This window comes from Gorilla gorilla, chromosome 9 (assembly GCF_029281585.2).
Source record: "Gorilla gorilla gorilla isolate KB3781 chromosome 9, NHGRI_mGorGor1-v2.1_pri, whole genome shotgun sequence".
Lineage (NCBI taxonomy): Eukaryota > Metazoa > Chordata > Mammalia > Primates > Hominidae > Gorilla > Gorilla gorilla.
The window spans coordinates 54,507,436-54,530,198 of record NC_073233.2 but is presented as its reverse complement, the minus strand read 5'-3'; the positions used below and the strand labels follow the sequence as shown (position 1 = coordinate 54,530,198).

Here is a 22,763-nt window from a genome sequence, read left to right as displayed (position 1 = left end):
AAAAAAACACACACACAAAACTTAGCTGGGTGTGGTGGCAGACACCTGTAATCCTAGCTACTCGGGAGGCTGAGGCAGTAGAATCACTTGAACCCGGGAGGTGGAGGTTGCAGTGAGCCGAGATGGCGCCACGGCACTCCAGCCTGGGCGACAAGACCGAGACTCCATCTCAAAATAAAAAAGAGAGATCAAAGATGCAAAATGAGTCCATCTCCCCATTCTCAGAAAACGCTGCATGACGCAGAAGCACATGATAACTTTTTTGCCAAACCCTGACATCTAGAAGGAAGCTCAGTGGTTTTCTGACATAAAGATAGCAGGGGCAGAGCAGCGTAAAGAGAAAAGGACTGGTCTTGGAACCCAGATCTGGGATTAAAGACCTGCTCCATCCATTAGCTGTGTGACCTAGAATTAGTCCCTTCAAAGCTCTCAGTCTCAAGTTTCTCTGTTGATAGCTCTAGCACACCATACTAAACACGAAGAATTATTATTGAACCACCATATGATAAACAAGGGACAAGATTTGGACGTTAGAAATCTGGTTTCAGGGTCCAATTCTGCTAGTTGCTCACCATGCAATTTTACTCAGAGTCATCTCACCTCTCTGAACCTTAGTTTCATTATCTTAGACGTACAAGATCGTAAACCAGTGTAAGCCATCAGGGTTACTAACTGTAAAACTACCAAATGGATGCATCCTAATTGAGCTGAAGACCGAGGAGTAACAACCAGAAACCGAAGAGTAAAACCCAGGTGATATGGCAGTCATTCTCAAGGAGCTTGGGACTAATCCCAAACGAGTAAAGATGGCGTTAAGTGTTACCATCTTGCTATGTGCATGGACAGTGTGCCTCATCTGGCTCATGGGATATACAAACATTCATCCAATCAATAAAAAAACTGCAGGAAGCCAGGCACACTGGCTCATGCCTGTAATCCCAGCACTTTGGGAGGCTGAGGCAGGCAGATCAGATCACTTGAGGTCAGGAGTTCGACACCAGCCTGGCCAACATGGTGAAACCCCATCTCTACCAAAAATACAAAAATTAATTGGGCATGGTGGCAGCCACCTGTGATCCCAGCTACTCGGGAAGCTAAGGCAGGAGAATCACTTGAACCCAGGAGGCAGAGTTTGCAGTGAGCCAAGATCACACCACTGCACTCCAGCCTGGGCAACAGAGCAAGACTCTGTCTCAAAAGAAAAAATAAATAAATAAGGCAGGAGAAGAAACAAGAGAAAGGAAAATGGAACAAGCAGGGAAGTATCTTGTGCCCCACAATTCAATAAACGCCATGCCAGAAGGCCCCTCCAAGCTTGAATCTCCTCTTTATAAAGTGACAAGTTCACAGAGTCAGAGTGGCATATTTGGAAGATGACCACTGTGCTTCCATTTACAATCAATAACAATGATGGTGACGAGGATGATCAAACAACATCAGTTACAGTGGTGCAGGTAGCAAGAACAGCAGCACTCCTTTTGAGAGGCTGCCCATGTCCCAGATGCTGTACAAGTATGTTCTCATTTATGCCTCACAACAACTTCATGAGAAAGGTATGGCACCATTATTTCTTTTTTTTTTTTTTTTTTTTTTTTTTTTTTGAGACGAAGTCTTGCTCGTCACCCAGACTGGAGTGTAGTGGCGTGATCTCGGCTCACTGCAACCTCTGCCTCCCAGGTTCAGGCGATTCTCCTGCCTCAGCCTCCCAAGTAGCTGGGATTAAAGGCACACACCATCATGCCCAGCTAATGTCACCATTTTAAAGAAGGAGAAATGTGTTAAGAACTAAATTTTGTTGATTCATACAGGGATTCTGGGAAGGTTTTGGAAAAGCAAGTTCTTAAGTTCAGAAAAGAAAGCACAGTTAACAATATTTTTTGGTCAAATGTTTTTTCTGCATCTACTGAAATGATCGTGTGGTTTCTGTCCTTCATTCTGTTAATATGGTGTAGCACATTTATTGTTTTGCACAGGTTGAACCCTTTTTGTATTTCTAGGAAGAATCCCACTTGATCATGGTGAATGATCTCTTTAATATGCTGTTAAATTAGGTTTGCTAGTATTTGGTTAAAGATTTTTGCATCTTGGCCTATAGTGTTTTGGGTTGTATCCTTGTCTGGTTTTCGTATCAAGGTAATGCTGGTCTTGTTAAATGAGTTTGGAAGTATTCTCTCCTCCTCAATTTTTGGAAGCAATTGAGAAGAACTGTCATTAGATCTTCTTTAAAGGTTTGGCAGAGGAATGGGTGGCTCACACCTGTAATCTCAGCACTTTGGGAGGCCAAGGTGGTGGGGGTCACTTGAGGCTGGGAGTTCAAGAGCAGCCTGGGCAACACAGTGAGACCCCATCTCTACAAAAAAATTTTAAAAGTTAGCTGGATGTAGTGGTGCACACCAATAGCCACAGCTACTTGAGAGGCTAAGGCAGAAGGATCATTTCAGCCCAGGAGTTCAACTTACAGTGATCTATGATCACACCACTGTACTCCAGCCTGGGTGACAGACGGAGTCACTGTCTCTTAGAATAACAACAGTAATAAATAGAAATGGGAGATGGTCTATTACTGATTCAATCTCCTAACTCATTATTGGATTATTCAGATTTTCTATTTCTTCATAACTCAATCATAGTAAATGGTATATGGCAAGGAATTTATCCATTTCTTCTAGGTTATCCAATTTGTTGGCATATAATTGTTCATAATTGTTCCTTTGTATTTCTGTGGTATCAGTTTATAATGTCTCTCATTTCTGATTTTCTTATTTGAGTAGTGTCTCTTTTTTCTTAGTCTAGCTAAAGCTTTGTCAATGTTCTTTGTTTTCAAAAAAACAACTTAGTTTATTGATCTTTTCTATTGTTTTTCTAGTGCCTATTTCATTTATTTCAGCTTTGACCTTTATTATTTTGTTCCTTTTACTAATTTGAAGATTAGTTTGTTCTTATTTTTCTAGTTCCTTAACGTGCTACATTAGGTTGTTTACTTGAGGGTTTTGTTTTCTGTTTTTTTTCAGATAGGCTCTCAAAACCCAGGCTGGAGGTATGAGCTTGCTTTTTTTTTTTTTTTTTTGAGACAGAATCTTGCTCTGTTGCCCAGGCTGGAGTGCAGTGGTGCGATCTCGGCTCACTGCAATCTCTGCCCTCTGGGTTCCAGCAATTCTCCTGCCTCAGCCTTCCTAGTAGCTGGGATTACAGGTGTGTGTCCCTACACCCAGCTAATTTTTGTATTTTTAGTAGAGGCGGGGTTTCACCATGTTGGCCAGGCTGGTCTCGAACTCCTGACCTCAAGTGATCCGCCCATCTCGGCCTCCCAAAGTTCTGGGATTACAGGCATGAGCCACTGTGCCCAGGGAGCTTTCTTTTTTGATGTAGTTTATTGCTGTCAACTTTCTTGGAAGGGCTGCTTTTGGTGTATCCCATAGGCTTTAGTATATTGTGTTTCCATTTTCATTTGCTTCAAGAAATTTTTAAATGTCCCTTTTAATTTCTTCACTGACCCACTGATTGTTCAGGGGCATTTGTGACAAAACAATTAACAATAGTTACTGTGGGAGATGGCAAGATCAGCATGACCCCTGCTGGGGACCTGACCATGTCCCAGATCCTATACCAGGGGCTGTACAAGCATTTTCTAATTTATGTCTCACAGCAATTTCATGAAGGAGGTTATGGCACCATTTTAAAGAAGAAAAAGAAATACGTTAACAAAATTGCTTAAGAAGTGATGTTTGTCTCAAGATATTTTTTAGTTTCCCTTTTAATTTCATCATCAACCCATTAGTTATTCAGGAGCATGTTGTTTAATTTCCATATATCTGTGAATTTTCTGAAGTTCCTCCTGTTATTTATTTCTAGTTTGATGCCATCATCAGAAAAGATACTTGATATGATTTCACACTTCTTAAATCTGTTAAGACTTGTTTTGTGGTCTAACATATGATCTACCTGGAGAATGTTCCAGGTGCAGTTGAAAAGTGTGTATTCTATAGCTGTTGGATGGAATGTTCTGTATATGTCTGATACATCCATTTGGTCTAAACTGTAGTTTAAGTCTGATGCTTCCTTATTGATTTCCTGTCTGGATCATCGTCCATTGCTGGAAGTAAGGTGGTGGAAGTCCTCCACTATGAATGCATTGCAGTCAATCTGTCCATTCAGATCCATTAATATTTGCTTTATATATTTAGGCATTCCAATGCTGGGTGCATATATATTTATAATTGTTAAGACCTCTTGATGAATTGATCCCTTTATCATTATAAAATGATGTTTGTTGTCTCCATTAAAAGTTTTGAACTTAAAGTCTATTTTATCTGACATAAGTATAGCTACTCCTGGCACTCTTTAGATTTCCATTAGCATGGAGTATCTTTTTCCATCCCTTCACTTTCAGTCTAGGCATGTCCTTGCAGGTGAGGTGAGTCTCTTGTAGACAGCATACTATTGAGATCAGTTTTTTTTTTAACCCATTCACGCACTCTATGTCTTTTGATTGGAGAATTTAAACCCTTTACTTTCAAGGTTATTATTGATAGGTAAGAACTTACTACTACCATTTGGTTGTTTTATAGACTCTTTGTTCCTTCTGTCCTCTCTTACTATCTTCCTTTGAGGTTAAGTGATATTCTCTAGTAGTATGTTTTGATTCCTTGCTTTTTATTTTTTGTGTATCTACTAAAGGTCCTTCTTTGTGGTTACCATGAGGCTTATAAAAAGAATCATAACAGGTTATTTTATGCTGATGACAACTTTGATCACACACACAAATTGACCTCTACACTTCTAGTCCATTCCCCCCTCATATTATGAATTGTTTATGTCACCATTTACATCTTTTTATATTGCATATCCCCCCTGCAAGTTATTGTAGTTATTATTTTTTAAGTATTATCTTTTAACTTTCATATTAAAGATATGTACGACCATTACAGTATTCATGTATTCTGAATTTGACTGTGTATTTATTTTACTAGTCTTATCCTTTCATATGTTTTCAATTAATCACTAGTGTCCTTTTCTTTCAGCTTAAAAACTCCCTTTAGCATTTCTTATAAGACATGTCTAGTGGTGATGAACTCCCTCAGCTTTTGTTTCTCTGGTAAAGTCTTTTATCTTGCCTTCATTTTTGATGGCCAGTTCTGCTGGGTATAGTAATCTTGGTTGGCAGGTTGTTTTCCCTCAGCATGGTGAATATATCATCCCATTCTCTCCTGGCCTGTAAGTTTCTGCTGAGAAGTCTGCTGCTAGCTGAAGTGGAGCTCCCTTACATGTTATTTGCTTCTTTTCTCTTTTTGCTTTCCAAATCCCCATTGTCTGTGATGTTTGACAGTGTGATTATGTTCTGGAGTAGTCTTGTTTGAATTGACTCTGATTGGAGTCATTTGTCCCTCCTGTACCTGGATATTTATATCTTTCTCCAGGTTTGGAGAGTTTTCTGCTACTATTTCTTTAAATAAGCTTTCTACCTCTTTATCTTTCTCTTCCCCTAGAAGAACTCCAATTCAAATACCACGTCTTTTGATGCTGTTCCATAAATCCTATAGGCATTCTTCATTCCTTTTTATCCACTTTTTTATTTTTCCTCCTCTGTATATTTTCAAATAATCTGTCTTCAAGTTCAAGGATTATTTCTTCTACTTGATCAGTTCTACTCTTGGTGCTCTCTATTACATTTTTCATTTTGTTCAAAGTATTTTTTAGCTTCAGAATTTCTGTTTGCTTCTCTGTTAAATATCTCAATCTGGTCACTTATTGTTTTCCTCATTTCTTTGAATTCTTTATCTGTATTTTCTTAAAGTTTGCTAGGCTTCCTTAAAACATGTATTTTGAGTTCTCTGTCAGACAGTTCATACATCTCCCATCTCTTTATGGTCAACCACTTGCACTTTATTTTGTTTCTCTGGTAATATCACGTTTCCCTGATTATTCTTGATCCTTGTGACTCTGTGTTGATGTCTGTACATTTGAAGAAGTAGGTTCTTATTCCAATCATTGTAGATTGGCTTCCTCTGGAAATGCCCTTCAACAGTAAGCCTGTCCGGAGATTTCTGGGAAGACCATCTGGTATGATCCCAACCTCTAAGCCGAAATTTTTGTAACAATAATTAACATAAGCTTGCTAGGAATTTTTCTTTTTTTTTTTTTTTTTTTTTTTTTGAGACAGAGTCTCACTCTGTCGGGAGTGCAGTGGCACCATCTCCACTCACTGCAACCTCTGCCTCCTGGGTTCAAGCAATTCTCCTGCCTCAGCCTCCCGAGTAGCTGGGATTACAGGCATGCATGACCACACCCGGCTAATTTTTGTATTTTTAACAGAGATGGGGTTTTGCCATGTTGGCCAGGCTGGCCTTGAACTCCTGACCTCAGGTGATCACCCGCCTTAGCCTCCCAAAGTGCTGGGATTACAGGCATGAGCCACTGTGCCCAGCCCCTTAGGAATTTCTAAGTTTCTCATATTACCCTAGAAATAATTCAATGACTTATTTTAACTGTGTATGTGATTTTATCAATACTTCTAGAACTAACAAAACTATTGTATCACAATGTTTTTTATGAAAAATTATAAATAAATAATCTACCTTCCCAACAACAGGGGAGTAGTTAAATAATTTACAACGCTTTTAGACAAGTAATTCTTAAACACTGTGGTCTCAGGGCCCTTTTAACTTCTTAAAAATTATTAAGGCTCCCGGAGAATTTTTGTTTATATGGGTTATATTGATTAATATTTACCATACTGTATTAGAAATAAAAAAGATAAAGTTTTTTAAACAATATGAAAGCATACATTCCATTAGCTGTAAGAGTGACAGTGTCATCCCAAATCATACAGAATCTGCAAGACTCCACTATACACTCATGATAAAATGAGAGTAAAGAAGCCAAATAACATGTTAGTAGTATTATGAAAACAATACCCAGAAATACCTTGAAAGAATCTAGGAGACCCCTAGAGATCTCTGAACCACAGTTTTAGAATCAATGATCTAACCCAGGTATCAGCAATGTTTTTCTGTAAGGGCCACAGAATAAATATTTCAGGCTTTACAAGCCACAAATTCTCCACTGCCACTACTCAATTCTAGCATGAAAGCAGCCATAGGCAGACTCAATAAAACTTTACTTACAAAAACAGAAAGTGATCTATATTTGGCCCAAGGACCATTATTATCTGCCAACCCTGATTTAGAAAATAGAATGCCAGGCAGGTATTAAAACTGTCCTGTAGAAATGTATATACTAACAGGGAAGAATATTTGTAATATATTGGTGAGAAGCTACATGTAAAGGATGACCTTGATATTTGTAAAACAAAATAAAACATATATACGTATATACACATGCACACAGGCATGCATATATCTTAAAATTATAAAACTTGTATATCAAGTGATCAGTGGTTATCTCCAGTTAATGATTTACTTGTTATTCTTTTCTTGTCTATGTTTTATATAATGAATATGCATTACTATCATTATAAAAATTTTTAAAAAGATTTTCTTAGGTAATTAAAAGAAGAACAGTATTTGGAAAACATGACATTTATAAATTATACCGATTTCCTTTAAGAAACATGACTGGCAGAGAAGCCTATGCTTACCAGTGCTACTGGGAGCTTTTTGAGATGCCCCATCAGTCCCATTAGATCCTTGTTCAGGTGTTCTTAAACTATCGCTGGCTCCAGAGCTTTCACCATCCTCACTGGTGTTTGTTTCCACCTGAGGTGTTCCAGTTCCATTCTGTTTATGAAAGGATTCTGCTGTACTGCTGATCTGCGTTATGCCATTTTCCCCTGTGGCAACAGTTGCTACTGAAGGGTCAGGAATTGGACTAGGGGCTGTGCAAAGAAAGTAAACAATTAGATTAAAAATATATTTCTCCAGGAGACAGGGATGCCCCACCTCACAAAATATTTACACTGAAATGAAATGCACACTTGGGAAAACTGATCCCTCTCTTTCTCTTCTTTGTATCATCACCTACAACAGGAGCCCCTCAGAAACTGCCGTTTCTGGCCACATGGAGAGTACCTGGCCACGAGAGTGCAGAAGCTCCATGCTTACACTGCACACAGTCATTCACAGGAAAGGAGAGGAGGCGTGAGCTCCTATGGCCAAGAGCTCAGGCACTGGAGGAGAACCTTGGCCACACTGGCTGCTTTATCTTGAATTCATTACTAGTCTCCTAGAGTCTCTGTTCAGGGAGGTGCAGCAGAGACCACTCTTGACCCCCAAACTCCATTCCCCCATTTTCCCTTCATCATACTCCTGGTGATTTTTGGCCCTGTATATGCATGGCTGTTGGGAACAAAGACCACATTTCCCAGCCTCCCATGCAGCTAGATGTTGCATGTGACTAAGTTCTGTCAAACAGAGTGTGACCAGACGTTCTGTCTGACTTCTAGCAAGTGTCCTTAAAGGGTGGAGCACAACCTTCTGCCCTTCCTCCTTCTTATAGCTGTAGTGTGGATGAGATGACTGGATCTCATGATGCCTGGCTCTAGAACCAACACTGTGGCAGTGGCTGCAGCTTCCTGATCCCAGGATCACAGCTCAGAACATTCACCGCTGGATCCAGCAACTACAGCAGGGACTTCCTGATTCCTCCCTCTCTGCTGTCTGTGACCAAGGTGGCGACTCTCTAGGGGGTCAGTTCTGCAGCCTTAGTCTGGGAGTCATTTCTCAGGGCCAGGCCTAAAGCCTCCTCCCCAGCTGTTATGAGCTGACTTGTGCTCCGCCACCCCCAAATTCATATGTTAAAGTCCTAACCCCCAAGACCTTGATCTTATTATAGCAGCCCTGGCAAACTAATACAGCGGCCCTTCCAATGACTCTGTAAACTCTCACTTCCCAGGGTAAATCCTTTCAGTTAAAATAGCTCATGATTTCTGCTTCCCGCAACTGAGCCCTGGCCAACATTCTACTATCTACGGTAGATGTTTGCATAGAAGTGTTCTTCTGCAGCAGTGATTCAAGCCTGTACAAGGTACCCACCAGTTTATTTATTAAACTAATTAACAGGAAGAAAAACCAACGGCAGTACTCTTCCCATTGTTTGCACAGGCTCTAATTACCATTATTAATTGAGATTTGCTTTATTAGAAGATTTCAGCAAGATCTGCCCATGTATGCTTCCATGAGTACAATCTAATTATTTTATCTCACAAACTGAGATTTTACCAATCAGGAAAAAAAAAGTTCCCACATTTTGGGGAGAAACAAAAACCACGTTTTTTTTTTTTTTTTTCCTAAAAGGTACATTTTTTTTAAAACTACCAACTACTATTATTTTTAATTTTTTTTTTTTTTTTTTTTTTTTGAGATGGAGTTTCACTCTTGTTGCCCAGGCTGGAGTGCAATGGAGTGATCTCGGCTCACTGCAGCCTCCACCTCCCAGGCTCAAGCGATTCTCCTGCCTCAGCCTCCCAAGTAGCCGGGATTACTGGTGCACGCCACCACACCTGGCTAATTTTTTGGTATTTTTAGTACAGATGGTGTTTCACCATGTTGGCCAGGCTGGTCTCGAACTCCTGAATTCAGGTGATCCACCTGCCTCAGCCTCCCAAAGTGCTGGGATTACAGGCATGAGCCACCAGGCCCGGCCTTCAATTCTTATAGAAATGTTCTATGACCAAAAAATTAGTAAGGACATAATCCCGGGATGGATGGTGCTTTCAACTGAATATATTTAAGCTTCTTTAAAAAACTTCTAGTCATATCCTCATTTTTCTCATTTTATTACCAGGGAATGAACCAGCACTGTCAGCAGTTGGGACTCAGCCCTGTGCATGGAAAGCAAAACATGTGGGAGTCCAGGTCTCATTTTCCAAAGGTTATGCCGACCTTCCACCCCATTCTTTAAAGGTAGCAATGTAGCAACAAAAGGGCAATGTAGCAACACAAGAAAATACTTAAAGGATAACAGCACATAAACAATATACAAATAATGTATTACAATTTCAACTAAGTTGAATCGCCCACAGATGAGGCTAGAAAAAAATTACAGAAAATATAAATTTTCATCATGATTGCACAATCAAAATTTTTTCTTTCATTTGTTGTTTCCACCCTCACTCCTACTTCTAAAGAAAAATTGGGGCCGGGCGTGGTGGCTCGTGCCTGTAATCCCAGCGCTTTGGGAGGCCAAGGCGGGCGGATCACCTGAGGTCAGGAGTTCAAGACCAACACGGGGAAGCCCCGTCTCTACTAAAAATACAAAAAATTAGCCGGACATGGTGGCACGTGCCTGTAATCCCAGCTACTTGCTAGGCTGAGGCAGGAGAATCACTTGAACCCGGGAGGCGGAGGTTGCAGTGAGCCGAGATGGCACCACTGCACTCCAGCCTGGGCTACAGAGCGAGGCTCCAACTCAAAAAAAAAAGAAAAGAAAAAGAAAAATTGGAAACCGAGCAGGTTTTAATAAATTAGCATTTCACATTGCTGTTAATGTTGCTGTGTGTCCATTAGGGGGCAGTAGCGAACAACACAAGAATATAGAGGAAAAGGGTACTCACTGCCACCTGCGCACAGGATCTGAAACAGAAAAAGAAAACGGAAGTCAGCAGATTCATTCAGCCATGGAAAATGCAAATCAGAAATAAAGCAGTTGAGGATTTAATAATGGGGGTGGGGTGGTAAGAAGCACATTAAGCAAAGGTCTGCTGGTCAGGGTTAGGCCGTCTTGGGACATTAAACACAGGGAATCATTGCAACCTCGGGGTCAATTACAAAGGATTAACTGGGTTATGTGGGGGCTGGCGGCTGCTGACTCCCAGTGCCCAGTGTTTCTCCCCAGACACATCTCCCCACCTCCAGCCCTCTCCCCAGAGCAACTCCCCAGGTCAGCACCTCCCTCCACCCACTGTGCGATGAGCTGAAGCAGGACACAGAAGCAGAGACCAGATTGTCAGGGCCAAAAAAAGGGGGTTGGGTGGGGGGGATACCAAGCCCAGCACACCCCTTCCCCAGACCCATTTCCCAGTCCTGACAGCACAGTGGAAACCAGAAATCCACTGGGTTTGGGATTTTCATTGTACAAAAATTCATCTTCTTCTTTCCATCAGTAGGTGGCAGTAAAATTTTTTAATCACATGTCAAGCAGCTTTGGGAAGAATTAATGCTTGACACACAAGAGGCCTTAAAGGTTTAGCTGACAGTGTCAGCTGGGGAGGGGAGCAGCCCTCAAGGATATTCATTGTGATCCATAATTGTTTCCCTATACTTTAAAAATCTAAAGTGATTCAAGGTTGTACACTCTATTGTTTCACAAACACACCTTTTTGGTGAATAAGATTTTTTTTTTTTTTTAAGTAGGATCGTCACGAAGAATAAAATAATCAAAAAGGACCCTGGTGGAAAAAACCGTCCTCCTACTTTCCATGACACTTAGAATAAAATTCAAACTCAGCCACAGCCCACCAGCCCCTCTGGTCTCACTGCCCCCTCACATTCTCGAAACTGATTCTCCCCTAGAGCCTTTACATATTTATTCCCTCCCACAAACACACTCTGCCCAGACCTTTTCATGGCCTGCCCAAAACGCCACCTCCTCAGCAAGTCCTTCTCCGAGCAGCCATGGAAACCAACACCCCTCACTCTCTGTCCATCACTGACTCCTCCAACCACACTGTGTGCTCCATGAGAACAGAGATCTGGTCTGTGCCCCATGCCTAGAATGGTGGACCCAGTAGGCACTCAATAAACGGCACAGGAAGGAAAGAACGAGCCCAGAGGGGGAAAGTCTTGCCCCCAGGTCCTCCAACTCTCAAACTTCCCATTCCCACCTTCCACCCTACCATCAACTCCTTCGCGTCTCAGGCCTACCCTTTTTCAGCTCATCTTCCTCCTCCAGCCCCTGCCCTTTAATCTAGGCTGAGCCTCAATCCACAGTCTAGGATGGATCATAGGAGAGAGGCAGAAAAAAGAGAAGTCAATAGCTAGGCAAGTCGCACAGGGCAGCAAACATTTTTTTGCCCAGTAAGGGCAAAAAAGTAAAGTAAAAGCACTGTGGGAGGCTATATTTGCAAACGCATTCTGAGGATAAAAAGGAACTCTAACTTACTAAGCACCTACTATGTAACAGACACTGTGCTGGGCTTTCTACATCCCTTGTCTCAGCACAGAACCATGGAGTGATGGCTAAGAGCTGGGACCTGGACTCAGACCGCCTGAAGGAAGTCGTTCAGTGCCACTGCTTCTGGCCACGTAACTGCGGGCAGGTAGCTTGCTTAATTAACCTCTCCGTCCCTCCCTGTCTGTATCTGCCAACAGGATTATCTTTGTATCTGCCTTGCTTTGGCGAGAATTAAGTTAAATGATCTATTTGAGCTGCTGTTGTCATCATCATCATCCTTACATCTTCACTGCAACCCTGTGAGGTATTTTTATCCCCATTTTACAGGTAACACCACCGAGGCTCAGATCCTCCTGATAGAAACCAATGTGTAATCTGAAGCTCATACTCTCCCCAGCATTGTTTTCCAAAGTATTTTTTGAATAATTTTTTTCTTAAGAGACAAGGTCTCACTCTGTCACAGGCTGGAGTGCAGTGGTGCAATCACAGCTCACTGCATCCTTGATCCCACATGCTCAAGCGATCCTCTCACCTAAGCCTCCCAAGTAGCTGGGACTACAGGCATGCACCACCATGCCCAGCTAATTTTTTTATTTCTGTATGGGGACAGCATCTCACTTTGTTGCCCAGATTGGTCAGAAGCTCCTGGGCTCAAGCAATCCTCCCACCTCGGCTTCCCAAAGTGCTGGGATTACAGGCATGAGCCACCATGCCCAGCTTTTTTCTCCAAGTATTTAAATAGACCAACAACCCAGTTGCAGAGGGCATGGAGGCCCAGAGACAGTAAGCAGCTTGTTGAAGGACACACAGCCAGAGAGGAGGCACAAGAACCAGAACCCAGATCTTGACCTCAACCACTCTCCCTTACATCTTCACAGCAAAGTCACTAGTACAGATGACCCAAAGCTTCTGCTGGCCCCCATAGCTGGACAAAAGGAGCAAACACTAAGAAAAGAGATCAAGCTCACGACTCAGCAGTGACAGACACGGGAAGAATGCAGTACGGCCCACAGTTCTGGCCAAAGACTTCCCTATATACCCCAGTTGTGTGGCAGAAAACCCATTAGTCACCCAGATGTGCCCAGGAACACCCAATGCTACCCAGGAGGTGGAAGCTTCTCTGTCCCCTTTCCTGAGGGGAAACCCCTCGCCGGTGAGCCTTCCAGCCTTGTTCATTGCTAGAACTGCCCTAGAGATGGTTCTAGTTTCACATCCTCCTTTGTTTGTGCTGATAAGTCGAACTCTTTCTTTTCTCTTTTTTTTTTTTTCCTTGCCAGCAGGAAAAACCACTGCCAGTCCCAACTGTGGTTCCAGTCACAAGGATCCTCCTCCAGGCCTCAGAGAAAAAGAAATGGTTAACACGGCTTTCTGCACCATCCCAATTCAGCCAAACCTGCAGCTATGACATCAGTGGTCCACTCTGAACACTAGATTCTTCCCACTCAAAAACTAAGGCCGGGAGCAGTGGCTCACACTTGTAATCCCAGCACTTTGTGAGGCCAAGGCAGGTGGATCACCTGAGGTCAGGAGTTCCAGACCAGCCTGGCCAACACGGTGAAACCCCAACTCTACTAAAAATACAAAAATTAGCCAGGTGTGGTTGCATGCACCTGTAATCCCAGCACTCTGGGAGGCTGAGGCAGGAGAATCGCTTGAACTGGGGAGACGGAGGTTGCAGTGAGCTGAGATCGTGCCACTGCACTCCAGCCTGGGCAACAGAGTGAGACTCTGTCTTAAAAAAAAGAAAAAAAAAGAAAAAAAAGAAAGAAAAGAAAAGAAGAAAAAAAGAAACTAAGTCATAAGGATCTTACCAGCTGCATTTACACCTAAAACTTCTAAAATTTTCCCCAACTCCTCTACATGAAAATCCTACATGTACATACACATCAAAACAGACCCCCTACGTATTCTCCTCTTCCCCTCTCTCTGACATGACTGTGTCATTAAACCTGTCTCCCAGTCTGCAAACCAGAATAACTTCTGGTTCTTCCCTCTGCTTCATTCTTTGTGGGTCACATAAAGACGTTTCCTTGCCCAGCACACCTTGACTTCCCCGCTTCTGTACTGTGCATATTGTAAACCAAGTCCTCACAACCTCCAGCCCTAAATCACAGAAACAGCCTCATCCTAGGGCTGAGAAACACTCAGGCCATTTCCATTTTCATTTCTTGAAGCTCCAGGTGCACACATGTACACACAAAATTAGGAAGTACCAGAACAGGGTTGTATCTACGGCCGTGTATTTTTGGTTTTGCTTCTGTTAGAGCAACACCATGACTCAACCTATAACCCCTCATTTGGAATATAAGAGGCCTTAAACGAGGGCCTTTTGTGAACACCAGTGGTGACAGCCAGGCCCTACTCCTTCATCCATACACCTGGTTGCCTCTCCCTTCAATCCACAGTAAAAAAATAAATAGAACTGCGAATTCTTCTTTCTGAAACATGCGGTATTAGCCAACATCCTAGCTGGAGCAGATGACACACTCAATGAGGGTGAGTGAGGAGAGTTTTAAAGAGTCTGTTTTCAAGGGTGAGGGTGGGGTTAAGGAAAACCAGTAAGGGATGGGCAAGAATCCTGGGGTAGCAGCAGCGAGGAAGGGCAAGGAGAGAGGCCAAGGCTGCCTCCCCTCATCTCCAGCTAGGGTCTCTCGCCAGACTGGCCCACTGGAAGCTGGAGGCCAAGGGCACCCACTGGTGAAGAACATAAAGGTCAGCCTCCTCCTAGTGGGCAGAGCAGGGTGGAGACAGGCGGGCAGAGTCTCAGGAGCACACAGCGATCTACGGCACAGAGCTCCCATCACATCACCACTGAAAGCCCGTCAGCCTGACAGGTATGGACTAGGGTGGTTAAGAGGTTAGTTCAACTTCCACTGTCACTCATGAGCTCTGGCACTTGAGGGTCTCGTGAAGCCATAGTTTTCATCAGTCGTAAAATGACGCAGGGGCATCTGCAATACAGACCCCATATCTGAGTTGTCCTGAGACTCGAACAACACAAGGTTCCTTAATTCCCAGACTAACAGCCTTCTTCTTGCCTCACTGAACCTCCAAAGCCACCACCCTTCAATTCACTTGGTGACTTCCTGTGACTGCTCCAGCCCCTAGGAGCTCTCCAGGCTCTGAGCCCCTCTCCGTCCATGCTGTTGTCCATGCTGTTAATTGTGGCCCTGCAGGGCCCCAGGCCCCAGGTTAGGTGCCAAAGATGCAGAGGGTGCTTAACGTGGTCCTGACTCCCCAAGAGCTCACAGGCAAGAAAAGCAGTGAAAGATCTGGGTGCACCAGGACCTGGTGAGCTTGGGGGATGGGGAGGGAGAGGCTTGGGGGTGCTTCAGGGTAATATGCAGGGGTAGAATGGGAGAAAACAACATAGTGACCGTGTGTGAGAATCTAATGCTGTTCCATTCTACTTATTATAATATTAACTAAACCCTTTGCTACTGTCCAGTCGCAAGTCAGATGTTGTGTTTATCATCTCATTCAAGCCTTACAATAATCCCAGCAGGGAGGAACTGTGTTTATCCCCATTTTCCAGATGTAGACACCGAGCCTTGGAAAAGTTAAGGTCCTGACCAAGCATCTTACAGCCAGTAAGTCTAAGATTCGGCCCCAGGTCAATCGGACCCTGAAGTCCTTGACCTTAACCACCCCCAGGGAGCACTAAGCTGGTTCAACCCTGGGCAGGTCTCAACTGAGACCATGAAACCCAAAGGCAGTTCCAGGGCTGCAGGTCACAAACCCCTGCCTGTCCTGGGCCTTGGGAACAGCCCCCATCAACCTATTTGAATTGACTGAATTAAGGCAGATTGTACAAGTTTCTCAAAAGGAGCAGTGTTTGGGGGTAAATTCACAGGGCAGCCTGGATTTCAGCAAGTGACAAAGCTCTCCAGGTTTTCTGTTATCCACGTTGGGCTTTTAAGGATGGGTAATAAGTGACTGAATAGCACAATGGGTAACAATAGACTCTTTATCCTTCTAAAGCCAAGCCCACACACCATATGACAATAGTTATTTTTACCCACTGACGTAATTAACCAAAATGTGAACCGCTTCAAGCAATGTTTAAAATCAAATAGCAGTTTATGGGATTTGGAGCAGCACAGATTTCAACTCTGAAAGGCCATCATTCTTCCTGCTCTCCCATTTATCTGCCCTGTGAAGATTATCCAACAACTCCCTATAAAACTGGCTCCTCTAAGGTAAATCATTAAAATGACAGGCTGGGTGGGCCCTCCCACTGAACCCAGAAGCCAGACAAGGAACACCCGAAAGCTTCCCTGAAGGCAGGTGTGGCATTGTGGGGTGGCCTGTCTCCCGTCCAAAAGGCAGAGACAAGCAGGCCAGCAGGCAGCACGGTGAACAGTGCCCCAAGCACAAGGCATCAGGCACAGCAAGATGAGAACAGGCCGGCTTCCCTGCCTCATCTGCAAATAAACTCTCTGAACTTCATGCTGTCATCAGGGACTGTGGGGAAGGGGCAGAATAATTCACAATTCCAGGTCCCAAAAATGCCATGGAAGGCTTCGGTGGAAGGAACGAGAACCAACCACCCTGCAAAGATCCCCCTGGTTCATCTTCCCCCTTAGGGAGCTGGAGGCACGATGGTCTCTTCCAAGAGCACACAGAAAAAAGTACCCAGAAGGGCTATTTTGGTGAGGCTGTGTGGACTTTGAGACGCACAGATGAGGGTGAACTTGGAAATCCCAGGCCAGAAGTTTCCATTGGGTATTTTTAGCAATGGAACTATTTTCTCAAAAAGACTCTTATGAGGAACTCCATACATACGGGTATAGAGTTCCACATTTCATACATATCTGTGTATGTATACACCGTGTATACACCTGGATAAAAGCAGCTGTTTCAAATTACCTTGTTTTTTACTTTGAACATAATTGATGTATAATCAAATTAAGAAGCAGATAGTTTCCAGCGAATTTTAAAATTTGATGTGATTCACTATTTGGGCAAATGTGTTGGTTGGTTTTTTTGGTTTGTTTTGTTTTTTAATTTGTTTTTGTTTTGTTTTTTGTTTTTTTGAGACAGGATCTCATTCTGTGGCCCAGGCCAGAGTACAATGGCACAATCATAGCTCACTGCAGCCTTAAACTCCTGGGCTCAAGCGATCCCCCAGCCTCAGCCTTCCGAGTAGTTCAAACTACACATATGTCCCACTATGCCCAGCTAATATTTTTGTTTTTTGTAGAAATGGGGTCTCCCTATACTTCCCAGGCTGGTCTCAAACTCCTGGCCTGAAGGTTTCCTCCACCTCAGGTTTCCAAAGTGCTGGGCAGGCATGAGCCACCACACTCCATCCTGAGCAATTGCTCTCATTACAATTTCAAATATACTCAAATTTGAGAGTACAGGTTGCTTTTAATAAAACTGAAAGCAAATGCTTATGGAACCCCTGACACACCTCAAGGAGCACACTTTAAAAATGTGTGATCTACCTACCCTTTGACTTTATGGAGGAAGAAAGTATGTCGCAGAATGGTCTAGCAACTTGTCCCAGAATGGTCTAGCAACTCAACCCAGAACACCCAGTACCAAGACTAAAATACAAATCCTGGACTCCTCCACAGGGCTAATCTCTTCATCTGAAGAGAGGGTCAGAGTTGGCAATCCCCAAGTCCCTATCTGAACCCTTCCTCCACCTTGTATGATAAATCTGGGGGTCCTAAATTGAGGCTCCCCTGTCTGAATCTAGCCCACTGCCATGCATTGCTTGACCTGTGATGTTTCTTAAAATCTTAAGTATTTAAAAATTAGGGAGATAGAAGCCAGGTGCAGTGGCTCACACTTGTAATCCCAGCACTTTTAGAGGCTGAGGCAGGTGGATCACCTGAGTTCAAGGGGGTTCAAGACCAGCCTGGCCTGTAACATGGTGAAACCCCGTCTCTACTGAAAAAAAAAAATATACAAAAATTAGCTGGGCATGGTGGCCTGTAATCCTAGCTACTCGGGAGGTTGACACAGGAGAATCGCTTGAACCTGGGAGGCAGAGGTTGCAGTGAGCCAAGATCGCACCACTGTCCTCCAGCCTGGGCAACAAGAGCAAAACTCTGTCTCAAAAAAAAATTAGGGAGATAGCATTTTTTAAATCTTGTTTTTTTGGCTTCTCAGAAATACATCTGGCTTTCTTATTTGGCCACATTAAAGACATGAATTGGATCTGAGTGTCAACCTCGCTTCCCGGGGGGAAGTGCTTGGAGTTCACAGCCATTCCCTAGTAATGTCACCCCAACGCTGAGGACAAATGGCAGTTGCCAAGCAACACTGCCCCCACGCTGTTGATTTTCTCTATCAAACATGAGCATGCAAAAGACTGAGAGGCAGTATGCTTTTCCATCTTTTTGTCCATTCCATTTATTTATGTCCCCAAATGTCCCTGAAGACATTGGTGTTTGTAACCCTTGATCAAAATGCACCTTGCAACCAAAGTCCACGGGTTGAAATGATTAACAAACTGTTTACTTTCTAAGTGTCTCTCTTAGGAGAGGATTTCTGGCCCATGTCAGGTGTGAATAAGGTGCACAATGTGAATATAAAATGTACCATTCTGCCTGCCACTACCTTTTCTCCTCATTCATGAACCGGCCCCTCACATTGCCACCACCACGACCCCCAAAAAAGAGCAAAAAACAGGGCAGAGAGTTTCAGTTCTTCAGTTGAAGACTTCTGGCTGCATGCACTTAAATCTGAATAATGAAACCACTCCATTAATCCTACCAGTTCTCTCCTGCGCCGCTCGTCCACCTTAGAATACGGATAAAAACAGCTAACAGGCACCATTTACCAAATGCTTGCTGTGTTCAGGGCTAGCTCCCCACAGAATCCTCCCTTCCCCACTGCCCAGCTGGCTGTATATTCAATCCAAGCCTTCCTGGCTCCCCAGGCCCCACATCCCTCCCAGAGGAGGACACCAGCTTCCAAGTTCCAGGTTCACAAACTGCTTCTGACTGACCACAAAATGCTAATCGGGTCTCTGTCTACACTCTGGCCAGAAAGCCAAGGGTTAGCCCTATCACAGGCCCACGAGGAAGATCAGCAGTGAGGTCAACAGTCCCAGATGCTTCTCACGTAACTATCTGCAGTCACCTGGGTCCTTCCAAGGCTTTGCAAACAGAAGTTCCCACAGTCAAACGACCACCCCACCGAGTCCCACCACACTACAGAGGTGAGGAGGACAGAGACAGGGTGGGCAGAGAAGCTGCGGGACTTGAAGTCAGGCCTGGGTTTGAAGCCTGGCACCACCACCTATTAGCAGGATGTCCCCGGACCAGTGACCTAACTTCTTGCATTTTGTCACCTGTCAGTTACCATCCACTCTGCAAGCTTGGTGAGGGGATTAGCAGCACACAGTGGGGGCTTTAGAAACAGCAGCAAATGTCATGGACCCCAAAAGGGGGAGTCACCTGGCACCGTCAGCCACTGAGTACAGGAACTTTGAGGACAGCGGGATCCTACCAGCTACAGGAACCTGAGAAAGCCCTTTACCCACTCTCAGCAATGAGCAATGACAGGAGGGAGCTGAAGCAAAGGTGGGTAAAATGCTGATCAGTACTGAACCTGAGACATGGGCACTTGGAAGTCTATTTGATCTTTTTTTTTTTTCTTTTTGAGAAAGAGTTTTGCTCTTGTTGCCTAGGCTGTAGTGCAATGGCGCAATCTCGGCTCACTGCAACCTCCACCTCCCAGGTTCAAACAATTATCCTGCCTCAGCCTCCCAAATAGCTGGGACTATAGGCATGTGCCACTACACCCAGCTAATTTTTTGTATTTGGTAGAGACAGGGTTTCACCATGTTGGCTAGGCTGGTCTCAAACTCCTGACCTCCGGTGATCCACCCGCCTCAGCCTCCCAAAGTGCTGGGACCACACCCAGCCCATTTGATCATTTTCATAACTGAGAGAAAATGGCAAGGGGTGCTTGGGATATCTCTGTGAAACTTCCTCTGCATTTTGCTGTGAACCTAAAACTGCTCTAAAAATAGTCTTTTTAAATATATATACAGTATCTACCTCATAAGACTGTTGTGACAAGTATTAAATTATATAATCTACGTGAAGCACTTAGCATACAAGGGGCACACAATAAATAGTAGCTATTATTGTCATCACTACCACTAGCACAGCCTTGGGAAGGAGAGTTCGAGCAGTGAAACACGGGAGAGGTGAGCTGCCTCACTAGGATAAAGCAGGGCCAGAAGGTATCTCTGCAACACAGAAGCCTCAACAGCAGAGAGGGGCAAGTCAGTGTCTTGGATTCTGCTGCATGAAAGGAGGAACTTGGGCTGAAGTTCTCAGAACAAGAAGCTACATTCTTGTCTCCTTCTGTCCATCATGGCCAGAGCTGCACTGAGCCCCCAAGGCAGCCACCCCACCTCCACCCAAGGAGCTCAATGCCCTCCACAAAGCCTCCATCACCCCCACAACACACACCTGCCAATGGGGTCTGCCGAGTTTAGCTGGGAGCCCAGGACCCAGGCCCCCTCTTCCCCACACGCCAAGAAAGTCCAAGGGTGGGCTCAGACATCTCAGGTGGTGGTGATAGGTCAGCTCTTAGACAGTCTCCTGCCTACAACAGTCCCTTTCAATTAAAAGTTAGGGCATTATTCAACTTCAATCCAGACAGCACAGGAAACTGCTGCTGTTCTGCAATCCTCTTTCAATGATAACCTAAATACAACCATCAGCGAAGGCAAAACAAATTCAAGGCAAACCCATCCAGTCATCCTAAGACTTTTGATAAAATGGCACCTTGGCAAATCACATCGGGCAGGCACTCTCAAGCCAGAAATGCCACAAAGCAGACACTTTTATTTGACATCCATGCAATGGAAAAAGAACTCTTGAGCGTCAGATAGGAGATCACTGGAGAGCTGGTGCACCAGAGCCTACCCACAATCAGAAGAGAGTGACAGGAGGAGACAGCTGATTTTCAACATCTCATCAAGCCTCATGAATGCCCTAAATCAGGGGTCAGCAAACGTCTTCTGTAATAGGCCAGACAGTAAACATTTTAGGCCTGGCAGGCTTTAAACTGTGCCCTTGTACTGCGAAACCAGCCATCGATGATATGTAAACTAACGACTGTAGCTGAGTTCCAACAGAACTTTACTTACAAGCATTAAATGTGTATTTTATGTAATTTTCATGTGTCATGAAACATTATTCTTTGTAGATTTTTTTTTTTTCTCCACCCATTTAAAAATGTGGAAACTATTCTTGGCTCTTGGGCCACCCAAAAACAAGCAGTGGCTGCATTTGGCCCATGGGCTATAGTTTGCTGACCCTTCCCCTAAATCATCCATTTACCCTGGACAGAGCCACAGGGATGGACCCGCAGCAGCTCAGAGCAGGGACCATGTGGTCTAGTCCTGATTCTATATCCTGGTTCTGATGATTACTAGCTTGAGATCTGAGCTAAATTTCGATCTTCCCCTCTGAAAGGAAGGATTATGGCAGGACTCTCCTCAAGCCCTTGAGAGAATTAAGTGAAATAACATCAGGCATGAGGCAGATGTTCGAGAGAAGATAACTCTGTTATTACTATCATTATTTCTAGATTTCAATCAACCCAATTTAAGAACACAGGGTCTCAATCCTTGTCTGAATTTCCAATTGGAGATTTTTGGTGGATAAGACATGGGAAGGAACAAATGAATACAGGTTATTTAAGAGATAAAATGATTTGAAATGTGGGTCCACTGGCAACAGAGAATGGTGCCTGGTGGTCAAGGCTGTGGGACCACAGCTGCCTTCTCAAAGCAGGCCCTGTGGTGTCCAGGACATATGCAGCCTGGCCCACTCTGTGAGCCTTGGCATAAGCCTTGCATTTCCATAGATTTACCTTATCCCACTAGTTACAGTAGAAACTGTTGAGGTAAGAGAAGTCACACACTTCCTACCCACCAGAGCCTAGCTCGTGGCCTTCCCCATTAAATGCTGATTCAGCACCCCCGGGGAACTGGCTAGTGAGTGGAGTTTTAATGGGATTTTCAGGGCCTGGAACAGAGCTGGCCTGGCCTCTTGTGGGTCAGGCTGAATAGGCATGCGTGGACACCAAAGCCTCAAGGGCAAGCAGTGGAACTGTGTGATCAGTCATAAAGGGGACAAGATCCTAGGGATTGTCTATACCGACATCCTCTGTTTGGAGTTGAGGAAAAAGGCCCAGAAAGGTAAAGTGACTTATCCAGAACACCTGGGTCTGAAACTCATTCATTCATCCCCTTCACTGACTGTGTCCCCTAAGTCAGGCCCTTTGAGCTCTCTAGGGACAGAGTGAAAGCCCCCTAGTCTTGGGTTGCTTAAAGGCCAGCAAAAGCAAGAAATAAATAAACAAAACAAAACAAAAAATTCAGGCTGGGTGCGGTGGCTCATGCCTGTAATCCTAGCACTTTGGGGGGCTGAGGCTGGGGATTGCCTGAGCTCAGGAGTTTGAGACTAGCCTGGGGCAACACGGTGAAACCCCGTCTCTACTAAAATACAAAAACTTAGCCGGGCATGGCAGTGTACGCCTGTAGTCCCAGCTACTCGGGAGGCTGAGGCAGGAGAATTGCTTGAACTCGGGAGGCGGAGGTTGCAGTGAGCTGAGATCGCGCCACTACACTCCAGCCCATGCAACAAAGTGAGACTCCATCTCAAAAAAAAAAAAAAATTTCTTCAGGTGGAACCATTTAATTTGGCAAGAAC

The 22,763-nt window shown here is 44.1% G+C and overlaps 1 protein-coding gene across 2 annotated transcripts in view; it reads right to left on the bottom strand.

Moving 5' to 3' along the window:
* Positions 1-22,763, bottom strand: part of PTPRJ (protein tyrosine phosphatase receptor type J) — a 190,225-nt gene that overhangs the window by 50,172 nt on the left and 117,290 nt on the right. For both annotated transcript variants that reach the window (XM_031016019.3, XM_055354944.2), the window contains exons 2-3: positions 10,511-10,529; positions 7,598-7,834 (exon numbers count right to left, since the gene is read on the bottom strand). In XM_031016019.3, the coding sequence (XP_030871879.2) occupies positions 7,598-7,834; positions 10,511-10,529 (256 nt within the window). The remainder of the gene's footprint in view (positions 1-7,597; positions 7,835-10,510; positions 10,530-22,763) is intronic.